General features: G+C 41.2%; 1 protein-coding gene across 2 annotated transcripts; it reads right to left on the reverse strand.

Annotated features, from left to right (window-relative positions):
* Positions 1-775: 775 nt before the first annotated feature.
* LOC127355333 (myotubularin-related protein 7-like) lies at positions 776-15457 on the reverse strand. 2 transcript variants are annotated; one of them, XM_051386117.1, is made up of 14 exons: positions 15140-15457; positions 13968-14093; positions 11891-12053; positions 11645-11802; positions 10747-10875; positions 10352-10486; positions 10030-10162; positions 9600-9709; positions 8805-8930; positions 8621-8670; positions 7045-7245; positions 6278-6412; positions 5256-5382; positions 776-4170 (listed from the first exon to the last, which is right to left on the reverse strand). In XM_051386117.1, the coding sequence occupies exons 1-14, from the start codon at positions 15161-15163 to the stop codon at positions 3796-3798; spliced, it is 1992 nt and encodes a 663-aa protein (XP_051242077.1). In that variant the 5' UTR covers positions 15164-15457; the 3' UTR covers positions 776-3795. The 2 variants fall into 2 exon arrangements, with proteins under 2 accessions (XP_051242077.1, XP_051242078.1); XM_051386118.1 differs by having other exon boundaries at positions 3955-4170; positions 5210-5382.
* Between the last annotated feature and the right edge of the window lie 2220 nt (positions 15458-17677).

The raw sequence follows: 17677 nt of genomic DNA on the forward strand, positions 1-17677 counted from the left end.
CTTATTTTTTGTCTAAAAAGAAATAATCTTGTCCAGCATGTTTTGCATCAATCTGGTTTTAAGAAAATCTATCTAACTGTGTCTTAATGAGATATTACAGCTAATACTGAGCTAGATATAACCAGTTCCAACTATGGTTTGCATAATATCCCGGATAGAAGATTATTGTCCTTATTTTAAGAGGAAGACCACTTGCACAACTTAAACTCAGTTTAAGAGAAAGTAAATGAAGCAGCTGAGTTTTCCATTGTTTTAATTAAAAATGCTTCTGGTGCCTTCATTTGAGACAAAGTCACTTTTATTATGCTGTTTAAAGGAATTGTGTCCTATTACTAGCTTTTTTTTGCTAATGATTGATCTTAAACAGTCTTAAATTACCTAACTTATTAAATAACCCTAACCCCTAACCCATTTAAAATCTTAAATAACATAAACAATAGTTTTCATTGCTTTTAATAAGCACAACTTGCTTACCTTTCTTCCAGTTTTAAGGTCCATTACAGTCTTTCAGTGGCAAAATTGGCATATTATTCTGCTCAATACAAGAAAAATATAGAATATTTAAGAATATTTGTCTGTCTAGTCACAAGTTCTGGTGATGAAATAGTACACTGGTTTTTCCACTATTCATCAACAAAGACACAGTTTGGTGCTGTCATGAATCAATGAAACAACAGAACATTTGACATTTTCTAACAATTCTAAAGCCCTGCTGGGATTTGCTATTTGAAGCCGTTTTTCATGTCATACTGAATAATGTGTCAGACCCAGCATGTTGCAGTACTGTCCCTTTATTGATAGATCATTCACATCAATGGATACGGAACACACACACATACATACACACCACAGGCTACAGTGAAATGTACAAGTTAAGAGGAAGAGGAGATTCAGTCATTCATCACACACTGGGTGATGTTCTTTACCTTCTGTGTGTCTGCATGTCGGCACACCAGCCAATGACTGCCGCTGGGCGAGCAGGGACGGGGACACTTTGTTTAATATACCAACAGTGGAAAGAAAAACCTGTCCTCTTTTTTTTTTCTTGATTTGTTGGTATGAATGTCAAGTGTATACATGATTTCCAAGACCTAAAAAACTGGGCTACGTGATGATATCTGTGCTAAAACAGTTGGTCACCTTCAGTGCACTACTCAGTTAGCATGTGTTTGGAATACAGTTTTCTTTAGTCTGTCCCAGAGGTGGGGCCAGGTCATTGTTTTGCAAGTCACAAGTCCTAAACTTCGAGTTTTGAGTCCTAAACAAGCCATAATGCGCTCTTCCCAAATGTAATGCTATTTTAACCACAGGACGGGTGAAACTAAATGCTCCTTGGTAACATTTCTTCCAACTGGTGCTCAGTAATGCAACGTTAGTTCTTTCCATCAACTGGACTGGATCCTGTCCGATTGGTTCAAACACAGTGGATCTAGGGAATGAAGCATCCAGTTGCTGGAACATACTTTTTAATGTTTGGGGCTGGGGGAAGGTATCAAGTCTTTTCCAGTCAAAAGGCTCCAGTCCAAGCGAAGTCACGAGTCATTGGTGTTAAAGTCCAAGTTAAGTTGCAAGTCTTTTTTGATGAAGTGGTCAAATCTGTGACCTGAGTCTGCCTCGAGTCCACCCACATTAAAGGAGCAGTACAGGGAGCCAGTGGTGTTCATTGGGAGCCACTGTCAGCTTTAAATACACTTACAAACCAATAGGTCAACTCTTAGATAGCACACAGCCACACACTGTAAACGCTTGTTCAAATACAGAATGCACGTCCACACAGAGATCCCTCTGGACAGCGCAGGTAATTCATCAAAGTGGGAAGGTAAAAAGTTACAGATCCCCTGAAAGGACACACACTATAGATTCTGAAGCACACATCAGTCCAACCTCCCACTTTCTCATCTGAAGGATTCAGTTGGTTTGAGGATTAATACATGAGTGTGGATATCAGGTCCTTACAGAATGTCATACAGTACACTGGAACAAAACAGAAGACTACATGGCTTTTAAATAATATATTGCACACAAAAAGACAAAAGAAAATACTGTATCCCAACATTTGTTGTAAACAGGAATATTTTTGTTCATATTTTCTTCTTGCTGATTCTTGTTTCTGGTAATCTCATCTAATGACCAAACTAGTTCATGAAGCCTCCATCCAGAAATAAATGTGGCACATATTCTCTCCCTGTTATACTTTCATCACAGGAAGCCTCTGGAGGATCCAGTTTTCATTTTAAGCTGCTCGTCTTTAAACTCTGCAGGAAGCTAAACTGGGTGCTAATCAAAGGGATAGAACGTTGCCAAGCAAATGAATTCCTGCAGTTTGACTATTTATTTTACATAAGTAGCCATATTGTTACCGTCAAGCTCCAAGCTCAAACAGCCTGTAGTCCTTTATTGACACCAGCTACAGACTAACCTTACGATGCAGCTGGACTCGCCAGATCGCGCCAGAATCCATCTTGCCAGGCTTCAGTCTGTGTTTGTGGTCAGTAAAGTGGTACCGGACCAATCAGCATCCTTTGACACCGTTCTTTAAACTAAAAAGGCGGCAAAAACATCTTCTCCATGGAGAAAAGTCTTCAGTGCTGCTCTTTGTTCTTCTTTCAATGAAGAAATACTCGCTAACCTCTATGGGCTTCAGTAATAGTAGGCTGAGTGATATGGTTTGGGAGAAGTCCAGGACAAGTAAAAAAGGAAGGAAATAATTTAACTTGACTTGAGTGCAACCGAAGACGAGGCTTCAGGGAATAAGAGTGGATTCAGACGGTCGGCTCTCTGGCCTCCCAGTGTGGAGAGTACAAATACAACATTTAACAGTTCTCCTAGCAGCAGCTCTATAGCTCCATTTCTGTTCTTCCATTCAGCTTCAGATGGGACAATGGAGGGCTGATCCAGAGTCCAAACCTTTAAACTCACTGGAAACAACCCACTTTGCTCTACATGAACAAATAAGTTCACATTCAGCGACTCTGAATCAGCTTCTAATTATATTAATATTAATATATATATTACGGAGTTCTAGTGCTTTACTAGTGGCCCCTCACACCTAACTTGATCCAGACTGTCAAGGAGAAATGATGTTACCGAAAGCAGGTCAGTTATTGAGCTCATGTATCCGCTGCTACCAGTGTGTCTTAATGTCTGCTGGCCCTACAAACAAATACCTCAGAGGAAAAACTATTATTACTATCGTCATAATGCATATTATTTTACACTGAAGAAGGAAGACTGGATGTAAATCAATCATTCAGTAAATCTTCCATCATGTTGTTGACATGATAAACATGGACCCAAGTTAAGGTTGGTCTAGTGAGTGTGTTTGTTCTACTCTCTGAAAAGTGTTTCAGCCGGTTGTTTCCCTCCCCTCATCGAACCTGTGTCCGACATTATTAGTCTGGTTTCACGTAACATTTGTCCGTCTCACAGTAGTAACAGTGCAATCTTTAAACTAAGTGCAATTGACAGTAATTGAGCCCACCTAAACAATATCCACATATAAAAAAAACTGCAACAAAACATACAAATTAAAAAAATGTCAAATTAAAACATTAAAATGGCGTCTTTCAGTGCCTTTGTCAAAAAGGTGAACTGTTAAAACAGCCGGTGAGGTTTCTCTGACTCCCTTTAGACTACGAAAACACAAGACATAAAATCCAACCGCCTTTCAGTCAGTCAGTCGCCATCTTTAACTCTGCCTCTGCTCCCTCCAGGTGTTTGAATAAATATCTACTGTAAGAGCGGCCTCTTCCTCTTTCACCTTCCAGCCAGGCTGCAGGGTTCCCTTTTTTCCAGTCAGGCAGTAGCAAAGGCAACCTCATCTGAGTCCGGGTCCTTTCTGTCCTCCCCGCCGCTGGACGAGCGGCTGCTGAGGTCGGCCACGCCCGACTCTAGGTCGCTGCAGGTGGAGAGGTCGTCGGGGTCGTGGCTCTTGAGGTGGGTGTGTGGCCCTAGAGGCAGGATGAGGACGGGGTCCTTGGTTTGAGCCTTCTGATTGGCCGGTTCAGAGGAAAGTGCGTGACCGTTGTCCTGTGCAGGGCTGGTGATTGGGTCTGTGTAAGTGGTGGGCGGGTCCGGCCCGCAGTGTCTCTGCTGCAGGTGGCTAGTCGTCCTCCTCGGAACCTTGATCTGCTCCCACGTGATTGGCTTCCCTGTCAGGGCTGCTATCCTCTGCACAGACAGGAGGACAGCGAGACACACACTTTAGCTCAGGGATTCCATTCATTTATCAGCCATATTAAACTCTTCACTCACTGTGGCTCTTGAGTGGGTTAGGATAGTGTTTCTCAAATGGGGACACGTGTACTCTTAGGGGTACTCTGGAGTACTGCAGGGGGTATGTGACTGTATAAAAAAACAGCCTATATCATGCATAATTCCTAAAATAATTATACAATACATAAAAAAAGAGACAAAGACCCTCATTGAAGCACAAGCACACGTTTGTCAACTGTATGTGTGACTCATCAAAAACATGCAGTTTAATGCAACTACAATGCAGTCTTGGTGTTATTGCATGAATTTAGTGATGGGTTTTTATTGTGTTTTTATTAATAAATCAGACACTGATGGTACAGCACTGTACTGAACCAATTTTACCAAATGTGTTTTGTGCTGGTCAGGGGGTACTTGACTATTTATTTATTTCAAAGGGGGCTATGGAAATGATTAATTAATGAATGAAAAACCATTAAGAACCACTGGGTTAGGGGGTGGGAACTGTGGATGGCGGAACTTCAGCAGGGCCAGTGATTAGAGACAGAACTCAACAAGACATTTATTTGTTGTATAAAAACAAATTCCCTGTAACATATGGATTGTCTTTCCTAAATACTGTCACTCTTCAGGAAGGGTTGTATACCCCACCCAGACACTGGCTCACAGTGTGGATAACAGTATGCAGAGGATTCATTCATGCACTTTTTCTCTGCTCTGTCCACAAACTGACATGTTTTTTCAAATAAATAAAACCAGTTGGAAACTGGAAAACTTCAATAGTTCCAAATTTTGCAGGATGAGGAAGATAAGGTGCCAAAGGTTCCAATTCACTACTATTATTTCATGTACAGTGTGTATTTTTCTGCTTGTATTTAGTGTGTCATTGAAACAGCAGCTCAGGGAGAGATTCTCAGGCTCATTCTGGAGAGATGGATGTTGAATTGGGGTTATAGTGGTGTCATAACAGGGGGTGTCTTTGTGTGTTGTATGCCTTGTCTGGAGCCCAGGTGGTGGTGGGCGGTTCCTCCTGGCGGTACCTCCTGATGATTGGTCAGCTCCTCCTCCAGCTGCTGGGACTCCTCCCTCACGGCGGACAGGAAGTCGGCAGGCGACTGGCGAGGAGGTGTTGATTTCTCCATGTGGTTATAGAGACCCTTCCACATTCTAGAGACAAGGACATAGGGAGAAAGTAAAGGAATGATATTATGGTTGATGTTTTCCTTTTAAAGTCCCCCTCCTGTGGAAAATCTTGTTCCTACAGTGTGATGTTTGAATGATGTATGTACAGAGTTTGATCTGCTGAAAGTGGAAAGTTTCTCTGTGCTCATTGAAAATCTGATCTATTCGACATCACAAATAGTTACAACGTCAGTCCTGGTCCAGTATGCAACTTGTACAGTGTGATGTAGAAACTTGAAGCAGCCAGTGCACATCCACTGAGAATGGACTTTACAGTGAGACATCTTGTGCCACAAAAATTATACTCTCTGGAGTCATGTTTGACTAAGGGTTCTTACCCTTTTTAAGAAATAATTTTCCAGGACATTCTCAGGTGGTTTGTCTTTAAAATACAGGAAAGAACTTGGTCAAAAACGGTGGTCAGCCAAAGGTATTTATAATTTAGGGGAAGTGACTACAGCTTTCCTCTAACTGAACAACAAACAATAATTTGGCCACACAAAATACAATTAAAAATTTACAGGACAACATAGATTATTTCCACAATATTTGATTATTTTTATCAGTTTCCAGGTGTTTCCATGACTGGAAAACTAGTCTCTAGATTTTCAGGTTTTCCAGGATGCAGAACCCAGTTCACTGTTTTAATAATTTAAAATATACAGGTACAAAATATATTATATCAGTAAGGCAATAAATACATATTTAATACTAAATCCAGCAGTATTTATTTTGCCTTTTCAATGGTCACATGACATGACCCAAGACAAGATTTTAAATTGTAAGAAGAATTACGGCTGTATGTCCCACTACATACAGATGGTACACTTCTGAACCTAGTACAGTACAGCTTTTGCTGTGTGTTGCTGCAGTGACTCACTTGAAGCAGTAGGGGGTGGTGTTGGGTCTCAGGACGCCCTGAGTCTGGCTCAGCTCGGCCTTGTACAGAGGGTTGGTGTATTCGGCTCTGTCCTTCCACAGCTGAGGCCACACAGAATGACTCCGCTCCCGAAGCCTGTGGTCAAAACACCCACCCAAAGTAAAAAGGACTTCACTCCCTCAAAGCTGCTGGCAGACATCCAGCCCCATGTGGCAGAAGTTCATTCAGGACAGGACAACTCAGCACCAAAAGGAATTGATTATATGGATGTTATTGCGCTGCATCATAAACAAGGTCACAAGGTGCTGTTTTCTGTATGCTTCCTACTTTAACTGCAGTGGAACTGTTATAGAAGTGAGAATGTGATGCCTTCTCACTTTTTATGGTTATAAACTGTATGCAATTTTTCAAATTAAATTTTTTTCTGTCCTTGACATAGCAAAAAAGAAGCTCTGAGATAAACAATTATGTACCAGACATTAAGTTTTACCAGTGTCAACGAGTATACAGTGGCAATAAAACTGACATAGTTCTGTAAATATTTGACTGTGGAAAGTGAATTTTAAATAGTTATGATAATAAAAAAACACAATAACACAAATGAAATGAAATTAAATTAAACCTTTATGTACCATTTAGACAGGAAAATGAGTAAAAACTGCCTATCATGCTTATCTCTAAGAACTACATACTGTAATTACAGTTTGATTTTAAAATCTCTTCAGACAATCCAGTACGTCTGTAGTGTATGTGTGCGTCAGTCCTACCTCATATCCCTGCGTTCCTTCTGGCAGTTACCCAGGAAGGTCCCAAAATGACAGGAGTAGACGTGTGTGTGTATGGCGACGAGGAAGCGCTCGTTGAACTCAAAGGCACATGGGAACTGCTCAGACAGCTGCCACACACACTCCAGGAACTGATCGATGACGGGGGACACCTCTTTAGGATCTCCATCCAGGTGAGCGTACCTGCAGGGGCAAACACAGCTCCGTCTTAACTGTCCATCACACTATTCACTCTTCAAAAATAATCAAGTATTGATTTTCCTTGTGTGACCAATTATTTATTACATTTTGAAAGGACAAACACGAAGATGAAGCATTTACACAGAAACACACACGCAAAAAAAAAAAAGAAGAATAATAAGCAATTACAATTCTATGTGTCTGTTTGACCAAGGGCAGACAGGATGAAGCTACACTTTAGCTGCATTCACACTAAATCCAGATATATGGCACCTTCCTGCAGGGCTGTGCGGAGGTGTGGTCGTGTTTGGGCTTTAGAACGTAACCGCTGTGAAACAATCAGACATTAACATTTTATTTCTCTGAGTCACTGCTTTGTTCCCGCTAACCTTGCTTCTCTCTTCATTCATTCTCTATGTAGCTCGACCAAAGGTGCTCTCTCTGGTTCACTCAAGCTGGGGAGGAGTCGCAAACTTTGAATGGTGTGTTTACAAACAGCAATGCACAAATCCTGCGTAGTATGCCTTTAAGGTTCCTATCTATGACAGAGATAGTCATAGAGACCTATCGGACCCCTCTTGATTGTAAGTTAACTTGAGAAAGTTCCCATTTTTCTAATTTTACTTTCACCAACTTTTAAGGTTGAACAAAGTTAAAGAGTGGTAGCTCTGTTGGATTAAATACTTTTGTGATTGGCTAAGAAGTTCATTTTTGATATGAAGATGAAAGAAAGTCAGACTTTTGTGGCCTTTGGTTTGTTCGTCAAGCGTATTTAGATGGCGTAACTGCAGATAGGCAAGAGAAGCTAAATGACAGGTCTTTAATTTATTAATAACAATAAAAAATATACATGATTTAATTATGAAAATATGTATTATTTAATTATTTCTGTCACTGTTTGAACTGGTGTATCTGGACTTTGTCTCCAATGTAAGTGATAACATTGACAACTACTTTTCTGGTGTAACTGTTCTTATGTTTAGTTGTTATCCTGTGGAGAAAAGGAACTCTCTCAATAAAAACTTGAAGGGATTTTTTTTACTGATCCAAATTAGTCGACCTAGTACTTAAAATTGCCTATTTTTCTGTCTGTCACACATTTTTTACACACTCACTTCATCTATATATAGACCACACTAACTAATAGGGACATCCAATTTCAGTTTACTGCCAGAAACTTCTTTTATTGTTGCTAAATCATTTTTATATTTTTCTGCCTGCCATCATAACATGCACAAATGTTTGATAGAAGATGTGTAACTGCAAGGTTCAGCTGTTGGAGAATAATGGCTGGCCCTGTCTTACAAACTAAAATACACTAAATGACTGTCATGATATTGCTCTGCAGACACCGTTGAAGGCAGAGCCGGTTACTGACCTGTGGGAGAACTTGTGTCCAAAGGAAACCCAGTCTCTCTCTATCAGCACCTGGACGAGAGGAGAGGAAGCGGAAGAAATAAGGAGGAGAGAGAGTAGAGAGGAAGATGAGGATCAAATTAGAGAAAAGAACCGCTAATGTTCTTTGGATAAGAATAAGAGATTGTAAGTATTGTGTGTGTTACCATGAGTCCTTTAATGGTTCTGTAGAATGGGTTCAATAGTATACTGGCTACAGAGCAGGCCTGAGCCGTCCTGTCCCAGCCATCTGAACAGTGAACCAACACACTCACACCTTCATCAGCAACTGCCTGGAGGGAGAGAAAGGGAGAGAGAGGAGGTTCCATTTCTTTCTAAAGTTGAAAAGAACATGTTGGATGGGATTTTTTCCCTTTGCGCTCCTTCTGTCATATTGCAGACAGTCAGCTTCTTTCTCTCTCGCAATCACCACTTTGTGCCATGAAGCAATTTTCAAAATTTACTTTGCAACTACAGAAAATGATTTTGCATTCCATGGAACATATTGGACTCATGAACTGATAGCACTTTATACAACGTCATTGGACTCTTTGCATTTTATTGATGTTTTTACACTTCGGCACTGGTCGCACTTAATTGTTTTATTGCTATTGATTAAAAAGGTCCAGTGGGTAACATTCAGGAGGATCTATTGTCAGAAATAGAATATGATATTCATAGGTAGGTTTTCATGTATAATCACTTAAAACAATTGTTTTTCATTTTCATATTTTGTAGACTAAACAATTAATAGATGAATAAAAAAGATAAATTAAGCTAACGAAAAGAATCATTAGTTGCAGCCCTGTTATACTTTGATGTGTTCTTACACAGATTATATTATTATAACCCAATCAGACAGTATAAATAATTAAAAGTGTGGTTTGTGGCTGCTGTGTGTGTCCATCTTAGTGCCTGCCTCTTGTGTGTGTGTGTGTGTGTGTGTGTGTGTGTGTACACACCCTGGCTATGAAGACCCCAGCATCTAGTATGGCTTTAATGTGTTTGAGCCAGCCAGAGTTCTCCAGACCCCACAGGAAGTCAGTCATGGATGGCGATCTCATCTCACCCACTGCATGTACAACACAGACAGACAGACAGACAGACAGACAGACAGACAGAGAGAGAGACACACACACACACACACACACACACACACACACACACACACACACACACACACACACACACACACACACACACACACACAGGGAAATAGGAAAAGATACTATCAGAGAAGGTCTGTATTTACTGATAGCAGCTCTGTGTGATAATGTGAATATTTCTTCCTCTTTGATCAGCTGTTTCCCTGTTTCCATCGCACACTGTGTCTTTATATAGTTTTCTCTACACACACGCACGCTCGCTCACTCGCTCACTCTGCCTTCTTACCGTCGATGATTTTCTGCTGGCTGCTCCTCATTACGTGAATGTTTTCAATGCCAATGAACTGCAGCTTGATGTTAGTGTAGTGGTCCTCATTCTCGTAGCCTTTACCTGCGGCTCGATTCGCCATGGCGTTCAGCTGGACACACACACACACACACACACACACACACACACACACACACACACACACACACACACACACACACACAGTACTGCATTGTATATGAGAGTATTATAACACATTGTACATATGATTCACTGTGCCTATACTTGGATGTGTGTGGGGAAGTGCGTGTGGGGAAGTGTGTGTGGGGATGTGTGTTACCTTGGGCCTTGTATCCACCACATATATGAAGTCACTGCCAGGGTTGGACTTCATCACAGCCTGCAGCATCATCTCATCCTCCTGACAGCGTCCACTGAAGCCTGACAGTGGCTGACTGCACCGGCACACTGCTGCCTGTGTGAAACATCATCATCATCATCATCATCATCGCACACATTACTGTGGTACAGATCTTTGTCTTTTTAACTTTTTACCTTTCTACTGATGCAAAAAGTTATAAATAAAGTCATAACCCCCCCCCCACACACACACACACACACATTTCCAACATATGATTTTGATGTTGTGGATACCTTTTATTGTCTACTTAACTCGTTTGACAGGCTAAATTAATTATATTCACATAATTCTTCCTCTGTGTGTGTCACACTGACCAGCGTGTCCTGGTGGAAGTAGGACAGGGCAGGAAAGCGTCCCCGACTCCTGAACCGTGAGCTGCCCACGATGATGGCAGGCGTGGCTGACTTTGGAACAAACAGCTCTGATGGGTACGTATCACACACCTGGGAGAGGACACACACACACACACACACACACACACACACACACACACACACACACACACACACACACACACACACACACACACACACACACACACACACACACACACACACTTTAGGTTAGAAACACATTGATTCACAGTAAATGAAACTTATTTGAACTGTGTTCCTGTTCATCCTGTTTGTGAGCACATACAACTTACAACTATTTACATTATTTACAGGATATTTGGTCATTTTATTCAATTTCCAAGTGTTTTAATGACAGGAAAAGTTTAGTCTCTAAATTTCCAGGTTTTCCATGTTTTCAGTAGGAATCCTGTCAAATATTTAAGTAAGTATTTAAAAACTTGATAGGCTGTTAATATTATATAATGATATACAGTAAGTCTGGAGCCAGACTCAGCTAAAAATTAGAGTTATGGTCTCTCCTTGAGAGCGCTGCTGTGTGCTCCACGGGTTAGAGGAGGAAGCTGCTGATAAGAAGTCAGTGAGGCTGAAGGGAGGCTTGTACTATCTTATCTATGACCTTGTAAATGTCCTGAGCACAGGGCACATTCACTGCACTTAACAAGAGAATGTAGGCAGCTACAGACCATTAGAGTAATGGCTCTAGGTAAAACTTCACTTAAACTCCACCCTGTTTTATACAAGAAGTAGTTTTAATCTCTTACACCTTATCTCCTGAAATATGATTCCAACATCCTGACTGACTGGATGTCCTATTCCTCTTAAAACCACCACACGCACAAGTCACAATTAGACCGACCCTGTATTCACTGTTGGCTGCTGTAGCAACCCACAGGTTGTTAGGAACTCCCATCCTCTTGTAGTCGGTCATGAGGTCTATGAAGTTCCATGACTCTTCTCTGTCCTCTTTGTTCACATTGGGATTAAAGGACAGGCAGTACAGCTCGCTGTACTTCTCTAAGAGGAGAGCAATCATGAAATCAGAATTTTTTATGTGCTTAACATGCTGTAAAGCGTGTTAGAGTGATTTCATGCACACACACACCTGGTCGTGACAACCTGACCAATGAGGTGTGGACGTCCAAACAGTCTCTCTCCTGTGGAATGAGGATCTGGTAGACCCGGAAGTCCTTACAATGCAGGATCAGCTGACTCCCTGCAGGGATGGTGGGTGGCCTCTCCACACTGTTCACCATGCTGTGCAGCACCTGAAACACACACATCTGTTCTATTATGCACTGTGGACACACACACACACACACACACACACACACACACACACACACACACACACACACACACACACACACACACACACACACACACACACTTTCTCCATAAGGTCCTTTTATGAACTAATTAGCTTTTCATCTGTATGTACAAAGGTCAGCACTAAGAAAATGACTGACATCAACATGTGTAACATTATTGCGTAATCTGTCGTGTGATCTCAGATATTCAGGAAGGAATGTCAACATCACTTTATGGGGAAGCTCCTGTGCTTTTCTCACGGCACATGCCGTGCAGCGAGGAAGAAGAAGCGGTAAACAGTTGCTTTAGCAGCCGTTTCGTTTTGACATAGGCTAATTGTCCTCTTTGTTCCTGCTAATCCAGTAGATACAGTCGGTGCCTGTTGGGTGAAATCTGACACCCCTGGAGGCCTGTTTTATCTAGTCAGGTCCAGAGGGATGGGGCAGTGTCCTCCGCCACCTCTGGCAGGAGATTTGGTAGGGGGAAGGGTGGCATCTCTCCTTCCTGTGTCTGGAAACTCACACAGTCATTGATGGTGTAATAGCAGCTCTTTCAAAAGACAGGGAAGGTTTTTATTTAAGAATACAAGCATGCCAGATGAAGATTTCACAATTCCTTAGTGTCCTACTGTCATCATGACAATGTTGCACTTGAAGAAGAGGACGAGCTACAGAATGACATATTGTACCTGCAAGTCCAAAGGCTATGACTGAGGCCAGTGTGTGTCACTGTGATTATTTTATGTCTTCAGCTTTTATGTGCATCTCCTTTTGTACTGGAGCTACTAAATGTAGATACGATGATTTTTTTAAAGAGCAATGATCTCATGTAGTTTTCCATCCAAGTAATAAACCAAAACATATCCAGGATTTGAGCTGAAACATTTTAAGCAGTAACTTGCACATAACTTCTTTAACACTGTTTGATGGTGCCTACAGCTACACTGCAATTTTAATCCAGCCTTTCTTCAGTAGTCAAAGCGTGAAAAGATCAAATTATCTGCTAAAATCTTGTTCAGCTGTTACTCACACCATTGAGGTTGTGTTTTTGCTTGGAGTAACTATTTTAGATATTTCTGTAACTAATACGACATAAGTGTGTCTAACAAGTGCTTCTCTGCAGATCATATTTCTGTCACAACATGTCTTCATATTGCCATTCACTTGCAGTCACAAACCTGTCTAAAGAACTACCCACATTCAGATGGAGCAGCAGTATTAGTCTCTGCTTTACTGCTGTTGATGCACATTACAACACACATTTCTCTCTGTTCTGTATAATAAAATCCACCACTTTATCTAAAAACAGGCAGATATTGTTTCTTGGTAGACGCATGGATGGAGGAATATTTAAGAGCAGTCCATTCAGTTGCATAGGAACAGCCAGTCAAGAGCAAGACCCGAGTATGAGTCAGCAAAGTAAGGTAGAAAGCCAGGATTCACTTTAAACTAAGCCATCTGAGATCTCAAGCAGGCAGTGTTGTGAAGATGGATAAAGAGAAATACAGTACAGTACAATACAATACATATTAAAGCTGCAGTAGGTAATGTTTAAAAAATAACTTTTTGTCATATTTGCTGAAACCTTCACTATATCCTGACAGTAGTACATGAGACAGATAATCTGTGAAACAATCAGGTTCCTCCTTCCTCTCTGAATTCCTCCTCCTAGTGCTCTTAATGACATTTGCAAGAATCCACCGGGTCTGAACAAAAACAACCAATCAGAGCTGAGAAATTTGATTGATTGCTCATTCCAAGCTTACCTACTGCAGCTGTAATATGAATATTATTAACCTTGACTGTGACATGGATCAGGTGTTGACGGTGGTACTCATGACTAACAGGTACGGCTTCCTGGCTCCAGCTTACCCATGTCTCCTTGCGTGTCTCAGGGTTGTTCTCTACAAAGATGGTGTGCGTGGCAGAAAGGTAGAGAGTCCCAGTGCTGGCCTTCCTCTGGCCCGACGACCGGTCCAGGAGACGCACATTTTCCACCTAGCAGAGGCACAGAATGGTCAGTGATGGGAAAATACACAGGTCAAACTTGACAAATGGTTAAGAACACACCAAGACATGCACATAAACGATTTAACTGTAACGAATAATAATAGCTCACAGTATCCTCTAACCATGACTCAACAGATTACAATGTTCGCTGAGTTCAAACTTAAGCGTGTCTGAATAACAAGGTCATTCATGGTTTTGTATGGAACGTGTGTTTGTACAGAACAACAAACACACGTGCCTCTGTCAAGTGTTGGGACATAATAAGAGCTAGTTATGAGGATCTGATACTGTTATGCATGCTGCATTATAGATCCTGCATACTCTGCACGCCCTCTTAACTCATCTATATCCGTTATAACCAGGGTCAGACCATAATGATGTGGTAACGAGGAGGATGGGGGCCACATGAGGCCTGGATGTATTTACCAAGGTATGCAGACAGGAGGAAAATGGTGGTTACCAGCACATGCTACGTCATGGTTGGGCAGAACATCTCGACTATATTGCACATTATCATTAATACCAAACATTATAATAATAACTGAATGTCTATGGTAACAGGTGCACATGTGCATCATAACAGCCTCATGCACCAGGTGTGTTTATGGATAGGGATTCGGAATCTATTATCGGACACATGATGTTGGCTTCACTGGGATGTTTCCTGTGAATAAGGTGGTGAAGTATTTGTTATGCAGAAGATAAACTAGCCTACACTCCCTGCACTCGAGGTGTTTGAAGTCCACGGTGCCACAAACTGTACTGCTAGCATGATAAGGACGTCCTCCTGCAGGCTGTCCCTTAATAACAACAGGCAGACGTCAGTTTCGGGATGCCTCGCATACACTGAAAACACTGTGCCGAGAGACGGAGGAAGACAGAGATGAGACGCAGAGATGGATAGAGACAGAAGGGGAAGAAGGACCTAACGTGTCATGGTAGAAAAGGCGAAACGAACGGGCAAACCGGCAAGAAACTAAGACGAAGCAGAGAAAAAGCCATGTCGCTGGTGTTTAAATGCCGAGTGTCGTTACCTTGGGCGTCCGAATGTGCTCCATCACTGACAACCAAAATGGTGGAGATGGAGAAAGAGTAGCCCGACGTGTTGTGTGTGTTGTGTGGTCTACCGTATGTTGTTATATTCCCCGTTTCACGTCAACAAATGAGGTATATTCTCCGTGGCAGCCGTTCCAGACCTTCCCTGGAATATTTTCCATGACTTCCGTCCCACCGTATCGCGGCTTTGTTTGGTTAATCTGGAAGGGGAACGATTCTATCCCACCGCCACCCGTCGTTAACGGTACCCGCGCTCCCTCTGTCTCTGTCTCCGATGGATAGTGACGCTGATAACAGCTGCGTTACTGCGTGACGTACTACACCGCTGTCAGGTTAACGACAATAACATGCACCGCCTCCGGCTGTACCTTTCAAAATAAAACCCAGTAGTTCCATATTGGAAGGAAAAAAGGTCTTAAGCTTTAGCAGTAGTGGCGGTCCCATCTGATAAGAGTATACTGTAGATAGCATTTCTGCATCCCAACAAGACTAGCATGTATATGGTGTACCGAGGCCAACTGCTGGAATTGCGGTAAAAAAAAAATGACTGTACCATTTTTTAAATACTTCCTGTTTTATTCTGATACTTATGACTAAGCGTCCAATCCGTTATTTTTTCAAACTTCATACTTGTTCACGGCACTCGCCAAGAGCGTGCTCGTGCGCTCCGAGGATCAACCACAGCTGCGCGTGCGCATATTCTACCCTCTCCCGCCTGTCTTTGAACGCACGAGATAAAACCCATACAGATTTATTGTTTTCTATATATTTATTGTTGTTTATTGATTTCCTCTACTGTTTCTATATTCTAGTACTAGCTATTCTATAAGTCCACCTCCACCCAGCAGGGCTCTTCCACCCTTCAGTGATTCATTAATGAGGAGTTTAATCAGGATTTGGATTTTATCACTTAACCATCTCCTGTATATCAAAATTTCAAATACACTTGGAATAAACTATGTTGCAGCTGTGTATGTAAATGGTGTCATATTTTGTATTTTTGTGTACTGTGGCTACTCACAATGCTTCTAATTAAATCAGGTTTATTACATTGCCAATGCGTCATATGTCACACAGCAGCCAGGCAGAGCGTGACTGTCACATTGCAGAGTGACACAGTCAGTGTGTACAGTTCAGATGATTGTGAAACTCTTTGTCATGCTGAATCTGGGATGAAGAAGTGCAGGGGTGGAACTGGGGTAGCAAAAAAGGTTTGCTACCCCAGTTTGTTGTCAAATTTAAAACATCGATTTAGATTAATTTAAACAACAACATGAAATACAAATTATTTTAATGATCTGTTAAGACCAGATTTTTTAATTATGTGATACATACAAAATACATGCAGTTTTAGGAGTTTGTAGGAAAAATGTGTTAAGATTTGGTAAAAAAAACAATTTGTGATGTTTCTTTAGATATTTCTATTCAGTGCTTTACTAATGTGCCACTGTAATGTAATGTTTTTGAGTTCAAATATCTTCATTTGGGGGCTTTTCCAAGTAAATATTAATATATATGATTGTTTGTGATTAGATTCCTGCCACCATTGCGCCACCCAATGCATTTCTCTATATCAGCCCCTGCAGAAGTGTGAGTTCATGCAAACTGTCACTGAATGAAATCTGATTCTATTATGTTACATACTGTATGCTGTATTGCTCTCAAAAGCACTTTACTTTGACTGATGTTACATAGCTAATGTTATATCTGAACTCTAACTTCTATCCAGCTGGTGGATGCCAGACGGATGCACCTAATGCAGGTACAATCAAGTTAAAATCTCCTGTCCATGAAATTAAGATTTAAATTTTAGTCTTTATAATTTCTGTATTTCTCATTTGGAAATGTCTATTTCCTGAACTGTAACATGACTAAGTTGCACTGAACTGAACACCTACACCCTATGTTACACTGTATGTTACATTATTAAGTAGTGAGACTGCTACCGTTCCATGATAACACACTGTAAGCTGATAGTTTTACACCATTTCAGTATGAAACTGTTACACCAGAGTGTCTCAGTTTTACACTGTCACACATCAGTCAAACTGCTCCAACGGTGAACTGACGCACTGTGATTGAGTCAGGACTAGAATGCAGAACCTCCACTTGCCAGTCTTCCTTTGGCCACTAGATGGCAGTGTCACACGCGTCCAGTGGTAGGACAGGGTGAGGTGAGGTGAGCTGTATCTGCAGTGCAATTTAGCGCCCCATTGAAGTTTGTCATCCAATAAAAAACCAAAGAAATAAAAAAGTAAAATACATAATGGAATGAAAATGATATAATAATACTGATTATAAGTAAAAACGCATGAAATGCTTGTATAAAATATACTAGTTTAAAATCAGCACCAAGCACTCATTGCTTATATTAAAATAAAGTGTCATCACATAAATACATTTTTAAGAAAACGTATATTGTAATATTTTTACAAAACGTTATTCCTCCGCCTACAAATATAGTCCCTGAGCACGTGAGGAGGCTGGAGGTGTGATGATTCATTTGATCCATTAAT

This window comes from Dicentrarchus labrax, unplaced genomic scaffold (genome assembly GCF_905237075.1).
Source record: "Dicentrarchus labrax unplaced genomic scaffold, dlabrax2021, whole genome shotgun sequence".
Taxonomy (NCBI): Eukaryota; Metazoa; Chordata; class Actinopteri; family Moronidae; genus Dicentrarchus; species Dicentrarchus labrax.